This window comes from Larus michahellis, chromosome 2 (assembly GCF_964199755.1).
Source record: "Larus michahellis chromosome 2, bLarMic1.1, whole genome shotgun sequence".
In the NCBI taxonomy this organism is placed as follows: domain Eukaryota; kingdom Metazoa; phylum Chordata; class Aves; order Charadriiformes; family Laridae; genus Larus; species Larus michahellis.
Genome location: NC_133897.1, coordinates 5510198 through 5534226, shown reverse-complemented (window position 1 = coordinate 5534226; position 24029 = coordinate 5510198). Strand labels below are relative to the sequence as shown.

At 41.5% G+C, this 24029-nt stretch overlaps 1 protein-coding gene across 3 annotated transcripts in view; it reads right to left on the bottom strand.

Moving 5' to 3' along the window:
• CRHR2 (corticotropin releasing hormone receptor 2) overlaps positions 1–24029 on the bottom strand; it is a 168019-nt gene that overhangs the window by 74148 nt on the left and 69842 nt on the right. For all 3 annotated transcript variants that reach the window (XM_074573998.1, XM_074574000.1, XM_074573999.1), the window contains one exon: positions 2779–2864. In XM_074573998.1, the coding sequence (XP_074430099.1) occupies positions 2779–2864 (86 nt within the window). The remainder of the gene's footprint in view (positions 1–2778; positions 2865–24029) is intronic.

Below are 24029 nucleotides of genomic sequence, written 5' to 3'. Positions count from 1 at the left end.
AAAGTTAGGCACACCCAGGCATCTAGTTTGAGGTGCACTCAGGAGACTCTGGGCTTCCCAGTTGGTCCTGGTGACAGACCTTCTGCTGGTGCTACTGAAGGACACAGGTATTTCAGAAGGCCTGTGTCACACCTGCCAGGTGCATAGAAACACACTGGGGCATTTTAAACTACACCGTGTGACTACACACAGGCAACTAGAGCCCAGCCAAAGTGGGAATCTAGGAGCAAAGTCCCAGAGCACACTTTTGCCAGCTACTGTCACAGGTCTCGACCACAAGTAAAGCAATGATGTATTAATGTAATCCGGTGAATGTGTGTTACAGGAGCATATACCCCTAAGACTGACCCACAGTTGAAAAAACTAAAATTTCCCTTACTACCTTACCAACGTTCTGTCATAAAGCACGTAGCACTGGACACGGGGTTTATCTTGAAAAGTTCTGTTCCTGTCCCATATATCAATCACTGCATTTGAAGTCAAACCATGCAATTCTTTAGCACTCTGGCTGTGAGTGGCCAAGCTTGAAAGTAGTGTTGTTTTCGGTATTAAAAATAAACATGAAACACAGGCCGTACCTCCTGGCTGATGCTTAGCATCTGCTAGGATCAGTCAATAAATAACAGTAGACCAACATGTGTGCTTGCATCTCACCTTTAATCAAAATGGAGGCTTATGGAAATCTGTGGTGATTTTTTATTTTTTTTTAGATCGCAAAGCAACCCAAGTATTCATCTGTAACACTGAGCATTATGTAGAGATTTCAAAAATATTCACAAATATTAATATTTGCAAAGCTTGTCGCAAATCTTTAAAGATCTAATAAATGAGTTTTTAAGCTTTTGCAAACAAGGGTGGGGGAACATCTGCACTTTCATCTGTTTAAGGAACATGCTATTTAAGACGTTTTAAGCTATCACCATAGCTGCAAAGTTTTTAAAAGCAAAAACAGAGTAAAGGAAATAATCCTGTCCTCTAGTCACAACACTTCTCCAGCCTCTTCAAATAAAACTCCTCTGTATTTGCTTGTGCAGAGATAGGAACCGTCATGCAGACAAACACATAAAGAGTGTCATTAAAATACAGCAGCATTTTCCCGAGCTGGTGGAGCAGACTGCTACTATCAGCTCAGGCTTCCCATACCAGCTAAAGCACATCAAAGATTTTGAGTCTTTGCCCAGCTCTGTTCCCCATTCTCTAAATGAGAACTGGCTGCTACACACACCCTCCTCTTGCTCATTTTTAAGAGGGTGGTTTCATAAAAGTGCAAATCCATTTCATTCAGAGATGGTCTGCTACCATGGTCCGCTGTCCCCACCAACCCCAGCCACGCTTTCACTCCCCTTGCTTGTGCCGGCCCCAGCACTCCTGCAGTAATGCAATAAGATGGTTTAGGGAACTGATTCATCCAAAAAATGAGCCAGCAAAAAGTTAGTTTTTCATTTTAAGTGGGCAAGAAATGTAAGGAGGGGCTGCACTGGCATGGTCCCAACTTAGATCAGCTTAAGGGATAAGCCATGGGAGCCTCTCCACTATTCTAGACCACCTTGAATGTGTATCAGTCTTTCTGGGTGGCAGTCATGCACTGGTACATTTTTTCTTACTTTCTAGAAGCCTCTAGCAAATGGAGGTGGTGGGGGTGGGTGGGCTACCACCAAATTACCTAGCCAGTGGGTAAGAGTAGGCACTCCTGAGCAGCTGCTGTGTAGTTAGCTGTTTTCTGATTCACTTGTCAAAGCCCACATTCAGCAACAACATGGGTCTTACTGGATGGATGCTGGGCCACAGCCAAAGCACATCACGACTGTTTTGGGTAGATCACCAGCCCAGATAGTTCCCGAGTACTAAATCTGGACTAGCTCTGCAAGCAGCCCTCAGCAGGTGAGATCTTGTCTTCCTCCTCTCTGTTCCCAACTGGCATGGCACGACTCCAATGACAGAATGAGTGGAATGAACCCCAAAACATAAACAGGCCTGAGCTGCTGGGCTCCACCCTGGTTCTTAGAGGGGAAAGTCAACCCTGGCAGAGAGAAAGCACAAAGCCTATGTGTGCTACGTACCACAGCACTCAAAATACGAGGAAGAGAAAGAGAACATGGTGTGAAAGGCTTGAAGGTTTAAGCTGTGTGAGGATGAATGTCCATGATGCCTCCAAGAAAAGCTGAGGCATTTGACATGAAAAGGACTTTGCATAATTGCTTGCAGACTTTCTTAAGGAGCTTAACCCTATATGCTAATTTCATTCTGTAAACTCCTATATAATGCAAGACTGGCTTAATCTTTTAAAGACAGCTGGGACCCAAGTCTGCTTTTTATGTATTTTTCTGTTGCTGCCCCTTTACATATTTGCTGAAGGGAAAAAGACACTGAGATCTGGAAAGGCCAATTGTTGATGAGACCTCAGAACTGATAGGTACAAGGTGGAATCAGCTGGTGAAAGCTTATTTTTCAGTGTCAAAGAAGCTTTTGGTCTTATTGTTATTATTCCTAACATTTACCGGAGCAGCTGTATGCTCTGAACAAAGTTAGGAAGGATCTGCATAAACATACATCATCAGGGACAGAGTGCAATAAAGCATCCTTTTTTAAAAACCATGTGAGTAGGGGATATGGAGAGCAGATAAGTGATTTGCCTGAATTCACAGGGAGGATTTGTTGCAGAGACAGAAATGGAATCTGTCTCAGAAGTCCCAAATTAGTATGTTAACCTTAAGCTTCGCTTTGCATTCATGTATGCTGAGAAATGTCATTGAGAAGAACGAAGGGAAAAATACAGACCTTGTCGTCCAGAATAGGCTCGCACTGAGAGTAGTTTATCTTGGAAGCCCATGTCCCATTGCCCAGGCATTCTCTGTAGGCATTTCCTGGTACAGATCAAAATAAAAAAGAGATGATATATATAATAATATATAAATAAAAAAACTCCGTGTTGGACTTCAAACAGCCTAGCAATTTCACAAATTAAAAAAAAGGTTAACAGAACAGATTATTCACAAAGCAAATCAATTTATCCCACCTCTGTGAGTACTAGAACAGCCTGCTGAGGAGAAAAGAGGAGAAAAAAAGGACAAACACATCTAGAGACAACAAGTATTTAAAGATACTTATTGATAATATTTTCTTACAGCATATGGGTTCAGAAGGCAGCAAAGGTATGAGAAGAATGTTGCAAGAGAAAGCTTAATGTTAGTTTAGTCTTTTAAAAAAAAAGTTAAATAATGTATTCAAAAATGGGCAGAAAGGTTTAGGTCTTTAGTGCTCCACCTAAGAGCATGGTATGTGTATGGGAAACCTATTGTTCCCATTTATCCCACTGTAAACTAGAAGAAACATTCCTGGAGACAGTGATTCTCTAGAGTCTTCCTATGCAACACCATTATTAGTAAAACTTCTGCAAAGAACCTGAAAAAGGTGCAAGACGATACCCCCACCTCCTAAGCCTGGGGCAGGGGGGCTGGGGAGGCCACACGAGGATGTCTCTGACCAGACTTCAGAAATGCGTACCCCTAGGTGAGGGGGTGTTCACCAATCCTCTGTGAAAAAGAAACCCCTTCTGAGCTTTTCCCAAGGTGCCAGTTCTGCCAGAATGTAAGTGAAAACCAGGAATTACTTTACTGAAGCAGAGAGATTTCATGTCCAATTGCAATATCACCCCGAGGAGCCCTGGGAACTGTGTGTAGTAATACTGGGGGCGAGGAGGTGAGTTCAATTTCTGGCAAGGACTCTTCATCTCAAGGAACTCAGAGAGAAAACCATGCAGTTTTGCTGTACAAAATACCTTCCTCTGTCCATCAAAAGCACATCCAATCCCAAGCAATAGGTTTTTTCCATGCTTATTTTGAACTGCGTCTTAGAAACCAGAAAATTAAAATAAAACAGGAAATTCAGAAGGATTCCCGAAGGACACGTAGAGACAACTTCCTAATGAACTCGTCATGATGTTCTTGCTGCTCTTTATCCAATTTCTTCTTGGGCCTTTGCCATGGTCATTCAGTGCTAGTTCAGCATCCAGCCATCAAGAAAATAAGATATCAAATAAAGGCATCAGATTGAACATTTCTAAAAGTGCTGTTGACAACAGCCATTGAAAAAGGTAGAAAGACTTTTGCAAAGGTGCTTTTTCCTAAAGACATGGAAAGTCCACATGGAAAGCAACAAGGAACAGTTCATCTAGATGTTCCAGATTACACCATATCCATACGGAACACTGAATTTCATATTGCTATTGTCTATTTGCACTTTTTCTTCCTTCTTGAAGTGACAAGGACAAAATAAAGTAAAATAACTGGTAACATTTGGGTCAACTACAGAAACTTGTGCTAAAAGTTAAGAACCTCAGTTTCCATTTCTGCCACTAGTTTACAGACAAATTCACACACTTCCCTCTCTCTCTTACTGGAGAATCAGGTACAGGCCGACATTTTCTGCACAATTTTTTTGTGCAATTTTTTCCTGAAGGCTAAACAGGTGATTAGCCTTCTTTCCTCACTGCTCTGTTTACTATTATTCAACATCTCAAGCTAAATGTGTCTCAGGGCATCTTTCACCTCCTTCCTCTGTGACCAGGTGGGATTCAGGTGGATGGATCCCAATTACATCCCTGAAAGCCCTTGTATTTGGCCCCTCCTTTTGGCCAGTCCTGAAGCTCTCCGTGCAGAATGGTTGCTGATTTTGAGCCTCTGTAGCAAACATCTGACTCTCCAGACACTGTGTGGGGAACTTTGATGCATAGTTGGATATTGAATCCCACTTCCAGGATAGCTCTCATAAGAAATCCTTGTTTTATTCATTTTGATTCTTCCTTTCCCTCACCATATCTTTCCAGCTAGGGTGTGGAGACTGCAAACACAATCAACACTATGAGACACTTAGAATGGCCAACTGCGTCTACATAAGCACCTGAGAGGAAAAGAGGCAATTGAATCAAGGGGTTATTTATCCATGTAGAAGGAAAACCGCTCTTCTTTTTCTGACTTCCCTCTAGATGAGAAACTGACAGAACGCAAAAATAGCTTGAAGTTGGGTGAAAGAGAGGGGGAGTGCCAAAACTAGGGAAGGAAGGGTCCCTTCGAATATTTCTCTTAATTGAAAAAGAAAGCAAATATTAGGACTGCTTTCCCCATCCACACTAACTTCTTCCTCTGCTCTTCTCATTTCCATTTTACAGATACAGAAACAGAAGCAAAACGTGAGTTCTTGACTTCCTGAAAATGACCTGGCAGGACCGTGGCAGAGTTGTGAACCATCACAAACCATTTATTCTACCTTAGCAGGCTATCGTGTCTCTGTCTCCTGCACTACACCTTCCCTGCTCATTAAAACCTTCTTTTCAGAAAGATAAATGTGTGTCTCATGTTTCTTGTCCAGAAGAATTATTAGAGAACAGGTCGTGATCAGCAAAGCAAGACTAAGTGTAATGAATGCCATCCATTTCCACCTCCATTTTGATGTGTAACCCCTCCACTTAGAATATCAGGAGTCATAAAATGTGCCTCTGAGCTCTCTTTCAGTGTAATGCAGGAATCCTGTACAACACGTACATCAAAGCAGTTATTTGAGAAACAGCGGTCTGGGTTTATGAGCTGTCACACCAGGCTCTTAAATGGCGAGTATGTGAACAAGACCAGGATAAAAATGAAACTCTGAATTTCTCTAGTCCAAAATCTCCTCCAGTATCAGCTGCTTCTCGGAAACAAAAGCAGCAAGGAGATCTGACTTCTGGGAATGCCTCATTCCATACTCTAGTAGTCATAAGTAATTTATACCCCAAAGCAAAGGTCTACTTGCTTTCTTCCAAATGCCTTACAGCATTAGTTCCAACAGCCACATGGAAACAAATTTCCGATCATCCTGAATGTATTTTCATATATCTATTTTAATAACATAATACAGATCTTTTACCCAGTGCTTTAAAGGAGAAATGTCCGATTCAGTGAGTGAGGTAATACCAGAGAGTAAGAGCCTCACTGCAGGCATCTGGAAGAAGAAGCTCTTTGTGCACAGATGAATCCCATGGCATACAGTAAGTGAGTCTAGAGTTTCTTCGGGACATTGGACCAGTCACATACGCACTGGACAGGGGCTCACTGCATTCACAGGCACATCTGGCATGTGCTGAACACCCTGTGTGTGCTTGGATATCTCTGCACAGAAGACCCAGGATAAAGTAATAACAATTTCAAATAATCATCTTAGGCTTTTTCACAACAGCACACAGTTGCTTCATAGCATCCCTGCTCACTGTCAAAAACAGCACAGAGAAGAAGAAATAATTGGCACTGGACTCAATGACAGGCTGAGTCACTGGGACATGCAGGGTTGTAGCAGTGATCACGGCAGCAAAGAGATGCCGAAAAGATGACAGATACATTGGTTCTACAAAAGACAGCAATGGAAGATATGTGTCCCCCAGCTTCAGAGTATGTGAAGGAAGAGAATAAGGAAACCAACAGTCAGTGATCCTACCAAGAGACTTCTGTGATCTCTTTGGTGATTGAACTTCCCGAAGAATATTCCTTCTCACCTGGTTTTCCAATGAGAACTAGGATTAATGTGCTTTGTGCTAGAAGCATTCTTGCTCTTTGCTTTAAAGCACTGTGTACAGAAAGAGACTGGATTAAGTTGTTTTTCTTAACGATTGTCATGAAAAATAAGGAGAAAATGGAAGAGTCATGACGGAGAACTCCATTGTAGAAACAAATAATGAACACCCAGGAAGAAAAGAACAGTTACATGATCTTTCTAGGGCAACAATAGTTAATGAGAGCTATCAGCACTATTTCTTTTATTCTTAGTTTAAAAACAAATTGTGCCAATTTTCATTTCCTTAGACAAATGACATACAGTATCCTTTCTCTTCATATAATTTCTCCTTCCTTACTGACTTTTTTCTAAAGAACAGATACACAAAATAAAGAGATTTTTGGTGCTTATAACTTGTGGTTATTTGTGCTCTGTGTGCACTTGCGTTCATATAATACAACTGGACAAGCAGATTTAATCTTCATGCAGACGAATAATGAGCAGTAGGTGACTCATGATGACACAGGCAACACACAGCCATTATACACATAGCTTTTGACATATCATCCAATATTCATTTCTACACTTCAGCCTACGGCCTCTTCTTCGACTTTGAGAAATGTTGATTTCCTTTTGTTTTAGATTATTAGCAACATTTGTGGCACTTGATTGCTTCTGCTTAACCATCAGTCCAGGGGACCGGCAAGGAGGTGAAAGGGAACTCCCTGAATAGACAGAAATACCCAGCAGCGCTCAGACTGTCACTCCGGTTGCTAACTTCCAGCAAATGTATTTCATCCCTTGCAGGCAAGCCAGTAACATATGCATTTTAGTATTTCCTCTAATGGCTGATTCAGTCATGCTGATCATAGTCATATTTTATCATTAAAGCCAATGACAGCAATGGCAGTATTCCCAGAGTCAAACGCAGCAATCAGAGCCCCTCAGACCTTGCTGCGATACCTTCCACTGCTCCCCCTGCTCTGTAGAGGTGGCTGCTGTTTTGACGGCCCAATGCCAGCCCTTGATTCCACACACCAGCCAACATTTCGGCTCCATACACAATATAGATGCAAGTACACAAAGGCAGTAGAAGTACCAATATCTGCAGTTCTCATGGGCTCTAAGGTGATGTAAAAGGGATCTCCATGTAAAAGGCACCTCCATGTAAACAGGACCTTGACAGGCTGGAGAAATGGGCTGACAGGAACCTCATGAAGTTCAGCAGAAAGGGAAGTGCAAAGTCCCGCACCTGGGAAAGAACAACCCCATGCACCAGTACACGTTGGGGGCCACCCAGCTGGAAAGCAGCTTGGCAGAAAAGGACCTAGGGGGTCCTGGTGGACACCAGGTTGAACATGAGCCAGACGTGTGGCCTTCACAAAGCAGGTGAAAGTTATCCTGGGCTGCATTAGGCAAAGCATGGCCAGCAGGATGAGGGATGTGATCCTTCCCCTCCACTTAGCACTGGTGAGGCCATGTCTGGAGTACTGGGTCCAGCTCTGAGCTCCCCAGCACAAGAGACACACAGATGTACTGGAGAGAACTCAATGGAAGGCCACAAGGATGACGAAGGGACTGAAGCACCTCACATATGAGGAAAGGCTGAGAGAGCTGAGGCGGTTTGGCCTGGAAAAGAGAAGGCTTAGAGGGGATCTTATCAATGCATATAAATACCCAAAGGAAGGGTTCAAAGAGGACGGAGCCAGGCTGTTTTCAGTGGTGCCCAGTGACAGGACCAGAAGCCATGGGCACAAACTAAAACACAGGAGGTTCCTTCAGGAAACACTTTTCTACTGTGAGGGTGACCAAGCACAGGAATAGGTCGTCCAGGGAGGTTGTGGAGTTGTGGAGTCTCCCTCTTTGGAGATATTTAAAATCTGACTGGACGTGGTCCTGGGCAAATGGCTCTAGGTGGTTGGACTAGGTAACACCCAGCGGTCCCTTCCAACCTCCACCATCCTGTGATTCTGTGATTAACAGGACACTATTATGCTCTGGAACAACTTTAAAACACAGTTTAGGTTCAGTATTTTACATCAGTTTGAGAGGTAAAACATTGACCTTAATTTCATTTCTAACAGCAGCTGATATTGCATTTCCGAACAGAATATGCAAAGAAGAGTAATAATTTTTATTTTTTTTTGACCCTGTTGAAGAACATAAAGCCTTTTAAGTAGTGGTAACTCAATCTGTATAGATTGGCCTGGTGGCAGGCTTGTATTTAGTCAGGAAAAGTCCATTAAAAGCATGAAATAAACAAGAGACAGGAGCACAGGGTAAAGGTAAGTGGATGTAATTCTCAGCAGGAAGTTAACCACATCCTTCCAGTCATTAGCAGGTGAAAGACAATTCCAGACCCTGCACGCATGCAAGCACTACTGTATTGGATCTTGTCCTTCACAACTGGAACTAAGCTGGTTTTGAAAAAGATTTTAGTCATCTTGCTGTGTCTCACGTAGATGACTTTCTGACAAGGTTTATATTTCCAGTCATCATTAAAATGGAAATCTGGCTTCTCCAACTACTTATGCCTTTCATCCTGGATCCCACGAATACAGAGTGGCCCTCTAATCATGAGATAAGGTCATCTGCTACTGGAGTTAAGGGAATAAATCGGCAAATGAATAAATAAATAAAACACAGTCTGTTAAGTTCTGCGCTGTGCACAGCTAAGGGTATCTGACTGCTCTGACAGATTGCTGATCCATGTTAGCTGTCAGCCAAGCTGAAATGAAGGGTCTATCAACCAGAAAACCAGAACGCCCACTGAACAAAATCCCTAGAAAGTACAAAGTTTTGGAAAGTGGAGTTAGCAGTGACTATGGCAATCACAGATACAGCAAACAACGGAAAGAGCACAGTGGGTCATGTCATCCATCTCCCTGCCAACCGGATTTGTTCAGTCCAGATTAAAAAGCATAAGCCCCAAGAATTTCTAGTAATTGCTTTGTAAAACTATTTCAGACAGTCTGTTAAATCTCTCCACTGGGAATGTTTTTGCTGATATCCTAAATAACTCCCTTGACCCTTCCTTTTTAAGACAATTATTAAACTCTTTTTGCCTCTGTATTGCCCTCTGACCAAGTTGATAACTTGCCTTCTTTTTCGGGGTAGGTTAGGCCTACGTATTTACCACAGGCAGAGTTCAACCTTATAATTTTGGAATATCATCTTGCAACTAGCCTTCTTCAGCGCATCTGAGCAGTCCCTTCCTACACTGGCTTCAAGGCATGGCAAAGCAGGCTGTATAGAACCCAGACAATGGTGCCCCCAACATGGAGGTATTTATGCTAAGTTTGCCAATGGAAAGCAAGCACAAATAAGTGAGTGTTTTTTCCTTTAATGCAACATTAAAATACGTCCTGTAAAATAGAGGGCTCTAAAATCAGAAGAGATAGTGGAGAAAATCTGTCTTGTCTCAGTGCCAGGCCTAAAGCTGGGTACCGTTTTCTGAGCTGAATAAATGATTTTTGAAATACACAGTTTTGGGGCAATGAGAATCACTTGCTAAGTCTGGACCCAGGTTTTACCACCAAAAAGAAAAAAAATTAGAAAAATTCAAAGAACACAGGAGTAAACCAAACTAAACCAAAAAATCCCAGCGTTGAACATGGAGTCTATAAATTACAACATGGAGGACTTTGACTCTCGTCCTTCCACTGCTGGACTTCGAGACGACCTTGAATCCTTCAAGAATCCAATGGATTCCTCCCTTTCAGAGTGTCCTAATCCCTGGGATATCGCATGATTCTCCCAGTGTTTCCTCCAAATAATTTTTATTCATGTTCAAAACAAGACATTTTCCTAGGTATTAAGCAAAAATTTTTCTCTTGGGTACTTATCCATCATGATCCCAAGGAAATCCAACAGGAACTGCATGATATAAATTCCTTGGATTGGCTGCTCAGATTTCATAGGATTCAGATCAAATGAGACAGAAGAAACCTGTGTTGCATAAAGGATATATCACTTCATGTGTACACTATTTTTATCCCTTTTTCAAAGCCTCAGAAAAACAGCAAGTGTCTAAAAATAGGGACTGAATCATGGGGCTATAAATTATTTATTCATGTGCCATCTTTCCTCTTTGGTGGGTTTCTTCTGATTGTTGCAGTGACAAGCTAGAGCCAGGTAGGATTCACAACGCACCAGTACACTGAGTGCTATTTCTAGAAATCGTAAGTGACAGTGGTATAATTGTAACAGCAGTCAGACGGCCATGAGATTGAAAAGAAAAATATCTCTCCACATACTTTATTTGTGAATGAGGGATACTCAGACAAAAATAAGAAGAGGAAAGAACAGTTATCCAACCAATGCTTATTACTTTGTACATCAGCCAACATCAACCTGAAAGCCAAGCTTTGTGCAAAGAGAGGTCTTCGTAGCTGTCACGATTGGGTTTTTTTTGACATTCGTGTAGAATTATAATGCACTTATAGGAGAGTCTTGGGAGGCAGATAAATAATACTTCAGGCAAGAAACGTTCCCCTAGAAAAACATTTCTGACCTCAGCTCTGTCTAGCTCACCAACCTGATGTTTCTTCAGGCTTTCAAGCACATAAGAAACTTTGCTCAGCTTTCTGTTGTTTTCCTTTGCCAAGAAGTCCTAAAATGCTTTATGAGAAGCTCAAGCAGTCTAATTATGCTCACTTTCTGCATCGATTTCCTATCTGCTAAAAAGCTCAAGTGATTCACCCAGGTCATATAACACATCAAATGCAAAGGCAAGAACAGAACCTTTTAGAAGTTTAGACGTCCTCCAGACTTCTTCAGTTTAGAAAAAAACATTTCTGTGGATTTCTAGCCCAAGCCCTACTCCATTAGGCATATTGATAGATTATAGTCTTGCCAGCGTCTTTGTGCCCACTCTTACACAGATCCTCTCACTCCTGTATACAGCACTTCTGAACACAACTTTCCTTAGACAAACTGAGCAGGTTTCATGCTGCTGGTCTAAAGAAGCATAAAAGGCTGTCCAAGGTATACAGTTCTGGTTGTCTGTACCTCTTTCTCCACCTCCTATTTTTCACCTAAGTGCTGAGGTCCAAGAATCAACCTTTATTAAATCTTCTCCAGGCAACACTTGGCTGCTTGCTAGGCAGGCTGGCTAGGAACCTACTTGGTGTGCTGCCCTGTTCACTGCAAACCCTACTGAGACCTGGATCCCATGTGCATCTCCTTCCTGGGCCAGCCAGCTGTTCCCTTGCTTCTCATTTCTGAGAGGCACCACGCTGCTGGGCTGTAGTTAGATCTAAGGGCTACGCTTTCACCTTCTTGACAACAGTTGATTCCAGGACCCACAGCCTGGCCTCTTTGTCCACACTCCCATTACTGACCTAAGTAGGTCCCAACCCAGAGTTTCTCATTCTGATGTATCATCTCCACTGTGCTCAGCAGGTCACTCTTGCCCTGTCCTAGGCTGGGGCTGCCTGGGAGCAAGCATTGCCATTTTAGCACCTTAAGAAAGATCCCATAGACTGAACTTTGCAACACTGTCAGGAAAGTGTCTTTTTTTAACTTTCTTTAATGAAATAGCTGTTAAAACTCTACACAAAAGAAAGTACATGTTCTTTTTGACTTTCCGATCCCTTGCAAGTCAAGCCCACACAGATCTCTTCAGGAAATAAAATGACAATTTCTTGCAATATTTTTCATTCTTCTTAGGGTTAACAAAAACTGTTCCATAAAATACAGCTCTTTGACACTGCATATTCTGTTTCTTTACAACTTCATTTTGATCTGTTTCAGGATTGAGGTGTGGACAGTGGCAGGGAATCCCCAATTGGTTGCCTTTTTCCAGAATGATCATGGCATGATCAAGGATGATTGCGGAATTATCCTGGAAGCTGCTTTCTTTGTCACATCTCCTTACAGCTCCTGTTGTAACCCTTCTATTAATCATTCAACAGAACAGAATTATTATTCATGTCTAGAATTATTATTCCTATAAACTATTAATTTACTTAGGAAATTATTTCATGGTTTCTGGTTAAGAAAACTCTTGTTTTGAAATGCCAGGACCACGCTGTTACAGAAACAACTGAGGGAACACCAAGAAGACAGGGAGGCAGAGACAAGCGAACAAGCTCACTAGCATTTGGTAAATGCTCAGTTAATCCGGCTTTCACAAACATGCAAATGCACTTTTTTTTTCCTCATACTGATTGACATGACAGAGTTTGGGCTACGTGTCCAAAGCACTAAGGAAGGGCAAACAGGAAAATAATCCCTCCTGTGTCAAAAAGTGCTGCAGTGCCTGAAATTAGAAGCATAGTCTGTGACAGCTTGCAAAGTTAATTATTTTGGAACAAATGGAGGTTACTTTCTTCTGTATTGTGTTAGTGTGCTGAACTTGACATGAAGACACAGGGCGAGTCTGCAACCTGCAAAGGCTGTTTGCACTTTACAGCTAATTCCCTGAGACAGCACATGCAGAAACGTGAACACACATAGACCCAGTGGTCTTCAACTCAGACCTGCATGTATCTTTAAGCAGAAAAGATAAAAGAAGGAGATTATGAAGGAATCTGTATTGAACTACTCCTTAGGTTATCACCTTTTCCCTTCACCTGGTTGTCTGCACAAGGGGGGAAAAAAAAAAGCAAAAAGAAAAAGCAAAAAAATCACAAACCTCTTCCTTCTAGCTGAACAGAAACCAGAATTTACTTGACTATCAAAAAACCTGTTGCGAAATAAAACTTTGAAATTCATGCTGGGTTCAACATTTCCACACACACCTATTCAAATTAATCTTTGCTGAAAGGCCAGGTATCACACAAAAGACCAGACATTTGTCACTCATTTAACATGCACAGGCATCACTTCCAGTTCAGCAAGTCACAGAAACTTGGATTGCTGGAAACTAAAACAGCACCCAAGAGCAGTCTCTCTTCATGCTTGCCCTATTTTTATACTCCTCCCTACAGATGAAACCGAGCTCAAGATTAAGACATATTAGATGTAGATGCTTATATGTAAGTGAAGGTTATAATGTACATGCTGCTAGATAGACATCTAGTACTATTTGAGATGGCCCACGGTGTCCATGCCATCCATTCAATCTAGGACATCCAGATAGCGCTAGATTCTTAAGTTTAAGCAACTGAATTGACCCCTAGTGATTGCAGCCAGCACAGTCTAGACTAAGATTCAGCTGATCAGTGGCCGTTTACTTTAAGGAGCTGAATTGTTCTTCCATTGACTACATCTCTATTGACAATAGGGGAAACTCGATCGCATAGAGCACATATAAGCACCTTCACACAGACAGCTAAATTTAGGTGTCTGGGCAAAACAAAATATTGGCCTGTAATTTGATGTGGAACAACCACTCCTATCTCTGTTTAAGCACTTCCCTCACTTGAGTCTGGACAATGCAATTGTTTTAAGAAACATAGGCTACCATCCAACTCGTGTTCATAGGAATCATGCACAAATTGCCAGGAAAACTTCTATGGCCCAGAACACGTGGGACCACGTCACCTACACAGATACCTGAAAAACACGAGTGAGAAAGGTGTAGTCTAAGAAGAGTTTCTCACTGCTGGTTAGTCCAACGGGTCATTAATTCTGCCATTGTTGTGTGGTGGCAGGGAGTTTCTGGGAAGCACTAAGGCTGGAGGAGGAAAGTCGTTACCCAGGGCTGCAGCACAGTTTGTTTCTCAGCCTGACAAGGAGAGCACGGAGCTATGAAGCTCCCTGCCTAACCCCCTTCTGGAAGGCTGTCAGGGCACCAGTTGATAATGATGTTTGATCTTTATAGTAATTGCTTCTTAGTTGAAATTCAGAATTCAATTAGTCACTTGCCATAATTACTGAACGCATAGAGATGGCAATGACAATGAGAGGTGTAACTGTACTTTATTACCCGTAGTAAAGCACAGTGGAATTGAGAAGCACTATGATCTGATTAACACAATAGTGGGAAAGAGGGGAAAGGAGCCTGAGGCTGGAGTTCTCCTGGGACAGCTGACTCGAGAAGACAATTTGTACAGTCTGTTGAGGTAAATGAGTCCCAGTGTGCAGCCTCCCTCTAGTTTAATTTCTGCTGAGGTAGGTGGGAATGTGGGGACCAATGTTCTTCTCACGGAGTCTTCACTGCCTGGAATTTATTCAGGAATTTGGTGGCATTATGAGATCTGAGTTGCAATCACGTAAGCAAAGCACAGCAGCTGTATGAATGGTTCATGATGAAGCACAGAGTCAACGTTCACCGGGAACTCTGACCTGGTCCCAGTTAAGAGTTCTGCAAAATCAATGAGACACATGGTTGAGAAAAGGAGGAGATGGTGGCTGGGGATGGGACTGGATTCCCAAATGCACCCATTCATGTGATATTTGCTTGGAAGATTCAAGTACCTTTTGACATGGAATTCAGATGAAACCTCCAGTCCAACAGCAGAGGCTGCAAGAGGAAAGCAGCCCACAGGAGAGACAAGGGCCCTGAAAAAATAAGCGCAACCCAGGAACACAAGGAAAGATATCGCACATGACACAGGGAATGAGTCTTACTAAAAGGTCAAGAGGATCTACAAAACCTGATTGTCAAGGGTCAGCACTGGCATTTTTTGTCTATACCACAGTAATGTCCATCAGGAACCAGAACAGTTGTTTGGATTTACAGGAAATTTTTTTGTTTGTTGGTTTTTTTCCACGTCAAACTCTTGCCCAGATCACAGATCCAGCATTTTATAAGAATCATTGTCTTTTAGAAAATTGCAGTCTTCCAGGATGATTCAGACAGATCTTGTCACACTTGCACGTCTTAGGATGTCTGGACAAAACCACAACATACGATTCTGTCAGCTTATGCTGTGTTCGGTTGCCAGGAAGCACCGTGTCTTCCTTAAGCCTAAATATCCAGCAGGGGATGCAAGGAAGAAACAGACTATCTACAAGATAAAAAGGAAGACTGCAAGCACGAGACAGATGACCATTTGCCAAAGTCATGCCTGCCAGCTTTCATAACTAAGCCTGACATAAGAGCATAAAAATTCCAGATTCTTCTTGGCAGACATGAGCCCATTTTGCTGAGCCACAATTCTCCTTCTAAAAATGTAACTTCAAAAAGGGGATAAGAATGGGCAAGTTCTCCCAGTTTCTGTGAAGTCAATTTGATTCTTCTTAATACAAAATCCCCCATAATCATACTATTTTACAGGATGAGCAGGATATTCATCAACACCAAGAGCCTGAATTTTGATTGTAGAGATGACTGCTGATGTGGCAGGTTATAAATAGCTGCTTTAAGTCATCACAGATCAGGTTTGTTTGAGATGAGAAAGTAAAGTCCCTGCAGATAGAGGGAAATACAACAGCAATTCTAAGTCTTAAAGTCCTATTACAGCTAATAATAGCGCTACACTTTCTGTTGATTGTTTCTCCCTATAAATACCCTCCTTCTCCCGCTGGGGAGCAGAATAAGGTTTAAAAACAACTGCATGAAAACACTTGCCAGGAGAAAAGCGACGCCGAGCTCAGATATTCTTTCTTACACAGCCACAAAGAGGAATGGGAAACATTCATTAAAGAAATTACCTTAAAGAGCACTGGGCTTGAGCTTCAGGTTTGCCTCCCTGTCTGTCGGAGTTTTTTTATTTCCATCCTTGAAAGTAGTGCTGAATGGTTTATTGAATAAACAACGTAAACCAGGCACAGCACTGCTAAGGGAACACTGTGTCCAAAGATGTTCTATCTGGTAAGAAGGGTGGTAGGCATTAGTTGACTTTATAGATATGCTGTGTGTTATATTGATAATGTACCTACTTGTTACAGCATGAATTTGAAAGTCCACCAACTGCTAAACCACTCAGGGCTCCCCTTCCTACGCTTTATATTACTGCTTCCATTGCTGTAAACACTGCTGCATTTGCATGCTCTCCCAAGACGTAGCATGAATCATGAATCATGTGCCAATCCTCTCCTCTAGGACGGCATGTGTCAAAACTTTGAGATCAGACACCTGAGAAAAACAATGTTTCATCTAATATATGCTAGTACTGGACAGATACCAGGAAATTTGGTTTGCAAGTGATATCAAAAAGGAAGTGAAAAAGTACGAGATTAATTTTGAGAGGGAACTGTGAAAGACCATATTGTTCTGCAAGGGTTGTTTTCATGCACACACCACCTTATGAATCAGAAAAGGCAGATCAAAGATATGCATTTGGCACGCTGAGTGCAAGATGGGACTGTCCAAGGGGCTCCTTGGTCTCTGTTTCAGCCCAGCTTTCCAAGACATCTCCCAACTTGCACACAAATGATCTTTCTCCTGACAAGAAAGCCTCCTGTGCACAAGGAATTGAGGAAGGCCATGAATAATCTGCAAAAGGTCAGGCAGGCGGAAAAGAGGAAAAGAGGCTGTTCCCCTGACATAACCTTATTAATACGATGCATCACTCATTTGGAAAACCTGCTGTTACGTGGGAAGGTGCTTTCTTATCACCTGATAATTATTGTCTCTCTGGGGGTTTGAAATGGCATGGGAGGGAGAAAAGGGATTTTAAAATCTCTTCTAATTTTATAGCGTATAATGGGTGCTGTCAGCACATGCTGTGACAGTCTAAGAAAAGCATTTCACCAGCTTCATTTCTTGGCTAAGCTCTCTGATGAATCTTAAGAGCCAGAGCTCATTTCAACCAGGAATGACTAGTAGACCATCTCTGAACCTCCCACATGGTTTCAGGTTCACCACAGCCCAGCAAACGTGGTGTGGCAGCTTCAACATCATTGTACACATCTTTTTAAGACTCAGATACATGCAATCTCATTGCTGTCTGTAATACTGTTTGTAGCAGCCTTACCATGAAAAATATCAGGATTTTAAATCAGTCCTGAAGCCATCCTCATGGTATAGTGCGCGCAGTCCCCTGAATGCAAACTACTTTCTGGTGGAAGCCCACCCAAGGGAAAGATCATGGCTACCCTATAGAGAAGATGTCCTTGTATTTCTCTCCCAGGACCAGTGTCAAGGTAATACAGGAGCACCTGGGCAGTCTTTTAGTGCCAAAAGGCAACAGAGACTCCATGGCACTGGAAGTTTTGGGAACTGCTGCCGTAAACAGGGGCATGGATTTGTGTACAGCGAGAACAGAAATTGTGATCCCAAACCTGGGGTGGAAGAGAAGATGCTCCCTAAACAGGTGCTGCTGTGGGTCCTTGATCACCGTTGGAATTAGCTCATTCACTCAGCAGAAGAGAACTATATAATAGGTACTACTTCTCAGAGTCAGTTATGTGTCACCTGCAGGTACAGAAGTGTCTAAAAAGTGAAGGCTGGAGATTCTCTGTGTCCAAACTTGGTGCTACCGAAGTTGGCAGAGAATACTTTTCCCTTCGATTAATACGCCACACAGTTCCATGACTACAAGGAAGTAGACGGAAAGACTAAGTCGTTTCATGCTCGCACAAAACATTGCACACCTTGCAAATGCTGCACACCCAGTTCTCAACAGCTACATTCACCCCTTTGCATACGGGACATTAATCTTATGCTGGTGATATAACTCTCTTCCCAGTACAAAAAAAGGACTGAACAGCCCCCATAATATTCTAGACACTTCTCAAAGCACTAAAAATGACACTTCTTATTGTTTCAGCTTAGCTCAGTTTTTTCCTCACCATTCATTCATTTCCAAGCAAGTTCCTCTCACTCTGTACCAATCTGGAATGACGTTATTTAGTTTGCTCTAGTGTCATACTGTTGATACCTTTAATTCTTCACTTTCAGGCCATCTTTTAAATTTTATTTCTGGTTAAAATTATTATTCTTTAATTTCTCCAGTCCTGCAAGAGACCGGAGGGTGTATACTATAAATGAGTACTACAGCCCAGGCTCGTCTGTGCTTGTTTCCAAGCCATCAGACCCTTGTCCCAGAAAGCTAGAACTCCTCTTCCCCTTCTGTGATTGCTGAGAAGGAGCATATTCTAACCAAGAAGGAAAGATGCTTATGTTAATGATAAAGAAAACCTTTCCCTACATTTAATTTTTTTTTTTTTCCCCTTTTTCTGAGGCTGACTATGAAGGTCTTCTCTTTAGTTCTAGAATTGAAGCTTTCAGAACCCAGATCTGTTGGTTTCATCAGCCACAGGGAAAACTGGGGAAAACACTGGCTCCAGAGATTCTGAAGAAACACTATCAACTGGATCCAGACTGAAAATAATGAATAAAAATGGGGCATGTGTATGCTTAGGGTTTTTTCCTTTTTTGCTGTTGTTGTTTTTATTTATTTTTATTTTTATTTTTTTAAAAATACAGATCCATCTGCAGAGCCTAGTGTGGTTCCCAAAGGACAATATAAGCATGAATGAGGCACTGGGGAAACAAAAGATGGGAAGAGGGAGGTAAGAGGAAAGCAAGTCAGTCTTCTTACCCTAGCACCATCCCTAAACAAATGATGCATCCAGCAAGGACATCATCCAAGAACTTCAGGTGGAGGAAAATTCTCTAGGTGTTTCAAAGAGGATAAAAGAGTCGGTGATGCTTCAGCACACGTGAGATTTACAGTTTAATACAGATAACTGCAGAAAAGACCGTAAGGCAGGATGCTGTAGAAAGCTCCTGTCATTTAGTAGCTGAATTAGCTTGCTCTTCAAATAGTTGCAGATTTCCTGTCATGCTGACGTGGAAGATAGGCACTAAGACTGGTTGTTTACAGTAAGAATGCAAGAAGAGGAGAAGAGAAACAGAAGAAAAAAAAGGTGTCTTTAAAGAGATTACCATTTCCTTTCAACAAAGAGAGCAATAACATCAAGTAAAATATGCCTGAAAGTGCTCATTCACCTAGGAGAACTGTTTAGTGCTCGTCTTCACTTCCATTTAGGTGAGACTCTCCCATTTAGATACTTACTAACTTCTTTGGTAACAGTTTTTCTCTTATGAAAAGAAAAACATTACTGGGAACTCATACATTACATTTCTTACACTGAGGCAGATTTATCCACAGTGCCATTTCTGTCTCAACCACAGAATTAACCCCCTGAGAGCAAGTTGAGCGTGCACTATTTAACCATTGGGTATGCAAGTGAGGATGGCTTAATTCGTGTTCTACTTGGTACCAAACCATAGCATCTTAAATCCCAAGTTTGCCAGGAACAACTGTGTTGTAGAAGGAAAAAAAAAAAACAAAACAAAACAGAGATGTGTGAATGAGCAGACAAACTACGTCGGACTTCAAAGAATCAAAAGTGCATGAAAAGGTGTCTCAAATTTATAACACTTTTCAAGCAACACAGCTTTGACTTCATCTGCCAAATAACAGTGAGCTACCCGCTTATATATCAAGTGTGGAAAAGGTGATATTAGGCTTGTTTTCCTTGATAGATGAATTAAAAGGTAACTTCTATGCATTTTTCTTTTAAGTTAGGGTGGAACTTTGATTGCCTTTACAAAACAGTGAATTACATTTTATGGCAATACAACCTTCATCTGCACGTTATGATTGAGGTACAGAAAAGCTACATAATATTGTTGAAAAGTATGTTAGCTTGACAGCTTGGACCTACTTTTAATTAAATGTCAACACAAAAAAAACTGCAGTGCAACATAAAACCTCTGCACAAATGAGCATCTAAGTCCTGAAGCCTTTTCTGTAAGAAAAATAAGCAGCCACTTACAGTTTCCACTGGAAATGTTCATTTTGGCCCAGTGCCTCAAGAGACTAAGTAAGTGCTGTTCTATTCAGTTCTAACACTGTTTGTTTCCATTTTCACTCTACAAATTTTATTTTAAAATACTGCAATAGGGAGACCCAGTCTATCTCCAACTGCTCTATCATCTCCCTTTCACCGAGTAATGCAAAATGGCAAAGGCCTTCTGGAAGTCCTGCAGTTTTTCCTTCAGGAATGCATTTGCCACCCCTGAAGGCATATAATTCCATATGCAGGTCACCCTTTATCTCTAGACAAGATAGGAGAGGAATAAAGAAAAGAAACAAAGTTTTTTAAAAAGTAACAAAATGATGTACAAAGATCCATACTGCTGAGTTCTAATTAGCTGTTGTAGCATCTCAGCCGGTCTGGCAAGGCTAATTAGCTGTCACAAACTACACCTGAAGACTTCTTTGAGCTCCCTCTTTTGCTTGCATTGCAATGATGACTCTAAATGCCCGCTCGAGTAGTCTTTCCATCTTCAAGACAAGGTAAAACAAGCTTTCCTCGTGTACTTCCTTTTAATCACAGAAGCAGTGCAGATGTGGAATCTTCTCGGGTTATTACAAAAGACGGGCATGCCCAGAGGGTGATTTTGTCTATGCGTCTTTCTCTGTTGACCAGAAACGGAATTGAGAATACAGGCTTAGATTAGTCACCATTCAGAGATGGCTAAAATTCAGTGAGATAAATCCCACCTTATGTATACGGGCCAAACAAGAATTTATTTTGGGATCTTGAGGTTCAGCAACTACAATGCTACAATTTTCCAGCATGGAGCCTAGAATAGTTCTACAGTAAAAAAATCTAAGTGAAACTGTACATTCTTTCATGAAGGGCGTGACGTGGCAGGGTCACCTAAGGCGCAAATGGAACACGACGCAAGCCATAGCTACCGAAGAGAAGTTAATACTCCTTGAATCTGGACTTTGATCCCTCTATGGTTTTAGCAGGAGTAGTGATGGATTAATACTCACAAAAGAACGTTTTGAGTCTTCCGAATTAGATTCTTTCTTCTGAAGTGACATTGGGAGGTTTTGTACAGCACTGCCTTGAGTTACAGTAGCAAAAACCTCAGAGACCCAGGCCCTCATTCGTGCTCTAAATATACTCACATGAAAGAGAGAACATCACCTTTCCTAATTTTCTATGGGGTAAGGATATGAAGAAACAGCATAATAAGAAGAAACTGGAGGTAGGATGCAGGATCCAAGCCAGACAGTGAGAAGACTGCAAATAGCATAACGAAAAAAACAGTCACAGGTCACAGTTAATAACGAACACGGTTGTTCCAGGACAGAGTTGCCATCAGCCTCCATCGAACACACACAGCACGGAACCAACCTGCATTCCCAAAGAAGCGATGATCACAGCGAGCGCACCAAGGGAAGGACGGCTTTACGTAAGTGCTCCCGACACTTGTATAAAAGACAGGCTCAACCCAGCCATCATAAAAAAAAGCAGATTATGAAGTTCACAGCTGAACCTTCATTTCACCTGCTGTAACTGACAAGGAAAGATTTGCTGCATAACACTTCCTAAATGAAACGGTAGTGAGTAAAAGACAACTTTACTGTCACTTACACAGTTACAACATCCTGGAGTAGTTCCCGTTAAAGATTTTTTAAAGGAAATCATTACCAAGAATTATTTTCTTTTCAGCTATCTGATCTTAATTATATCATGTAAAATGAGATCATTCGATGCACTACCCTTTAACTCTTCTCCTCTTAAAATAGAATCTAAATCTTTACGTAGATAGAAGATTCTTTTTGTAATTACACATGAAGTGTTTAGGATAAAATGCCTTTTCCTTTCCTGTGCACAAGAATTTATCTTTGGATCAATCAACAGAAGAAGGTTAGCAGACTTTCTAACGAGAGCATGATGTTAACTCAAATTCGTTCTCATTATTTTTGAAACATGAAGGAGATGCAACACACATCATGTAACAGCTTCTTCTGGTCATCATCTGTGAAATTCAGTTAATCGCTATAATTAGCTGTTACATGATTGTGCATCCAGAATATGATAGGAAGAAACATTCAGTTTCAGAGAATTACTGGGGATTTAATTTAGTCTAAGAGAAGAATATAGCTCATTATCTCTGTTTAAATAATTTACAGTGCAGTACAGATATACCAGTTATTTCAAGTGTCTCTGTTACCTTCGTATTGAAAATAATTTATGAAAACTATTCACAGGATGCTTCAGACTGCAGAGAATGCTACTTGATTACATGCAACCAGTTTACAAATCCTCCTTTAAATCTTCCTCCCCTCTCCCTTTCTGCCACTTACCTCCTACTTATGCATTTTTCCATCCTGAAATACTGTTGTTCATGATCAGTCAAAATAACCGATCCCAGAACTTAAACACTGAGTTACACGCACATTTGTAGAAGGATTTTGTGAGTCATAAGAGTAGCACTAATACATCCTTAGCTGTTGCAACTTTCTAAACACGTCTTCATTCTGTAACCAGACGAAACGTCTGTACCGACAGAAGTAAGAAGTTTGCGCAGTTAAACATTAGTGTCAGTTCCTTCAGTGACATTCCAAGTGCCTTTGGGAGAGTCCTACTTAGTTAAATGGAAAAAAAATATGCTGAAGAGCAAGAGCTTCACCATCTGCCCTTTCTAAAATCCTGTGAAACAGCAGGAAAAAGACAACTTCCCTTGTGATAGCTGTGAGGAAAATGGATTCACAAACCCTACTGAAACTGTGGAAACTGAATTCCCCCAAGATCTGTTGAACGGAGAGCAGTTAGTGAAGGAAAGCCTGGAGGTGTCACGGTATAGTTCCTTGACATTCAGCTGATGGCACCAGACTGTCTGAAAATTGAGCTCCTCATCTTTGGAGCTAAGGTAGAAACACGCATTCAGCTTTCACAGCTCCGTGCAATTTTAAGGACCATATTAAATAGGACACGATATCAGAAATTCCAGGAAAGTGTAAAGATATTTGTAAGGCATGAAGACAATTACTACGGAACAGTGAGTGTTTCAACGAAAGAAGATCGATTTTGAAATCCTTTGAAGACAGACAACCAACCTAGAACTTCAGGTAAAAATAACAAGTCAGTTTAGTCTGGTGTCTGTTTTGGGAAAGGATATGTGCTGCAGGCAGAGAGAATTTCTCCATATGACTTCACTAAGCTGTTAAGAGATAAAAATGTTTTTCAGTCTGCACGCTGAATCCTCATTGTTTTCTGCGATCAAAAACCAGTTAGCGCATTTAGCTATAGACCATGTGTTGAATTTAAAACATTTACACTTGTCTTAAAATACAGCCAGAGATCAACAAAACAGCTATATGAGAATCATGACTGTAGGGAGTATTTACAGAGAAGTCATGGGAACACAAGCAATCCGAACTGGGCAGCGAGACTGCAGTAGCACACCCAAGCATCGACATCTCCACCTTTGGCTAGAGCATGAGAAACCAGTGGTTGTGCCGTTACAGGTCTGATGTTATTAGTACTAAGTCAAGCTACACCAGGTGCCACCGTTACAGTCAACAGTTTAAATCACACCTCTGCAGAGCAGACCTATCCCTTGGCACAGCTCTTTGGGGAAATCACTCATCTCCTTCCATATTCCAGGCAGGATATGCCACTAGAAATTAAGTCAACTTGGGTAGACTTCATAGAAATTTCCATCTGCAAATTCCATTCAAATGCCCCAGTTTATCTTTCTGGAAGCACTTCCCTAGGACCACAGCATCTGCTCTGTAGCATTCAGTCCCCATAGCCATATTTCCAAGCTTTAAGAATTTTGAAAAAAAAAAAAAAAAAAAAAAGTCAGAATTTATTTCATATCCTCCTGTGGTGAGTTGACCTTGGCTGGCTGCTGG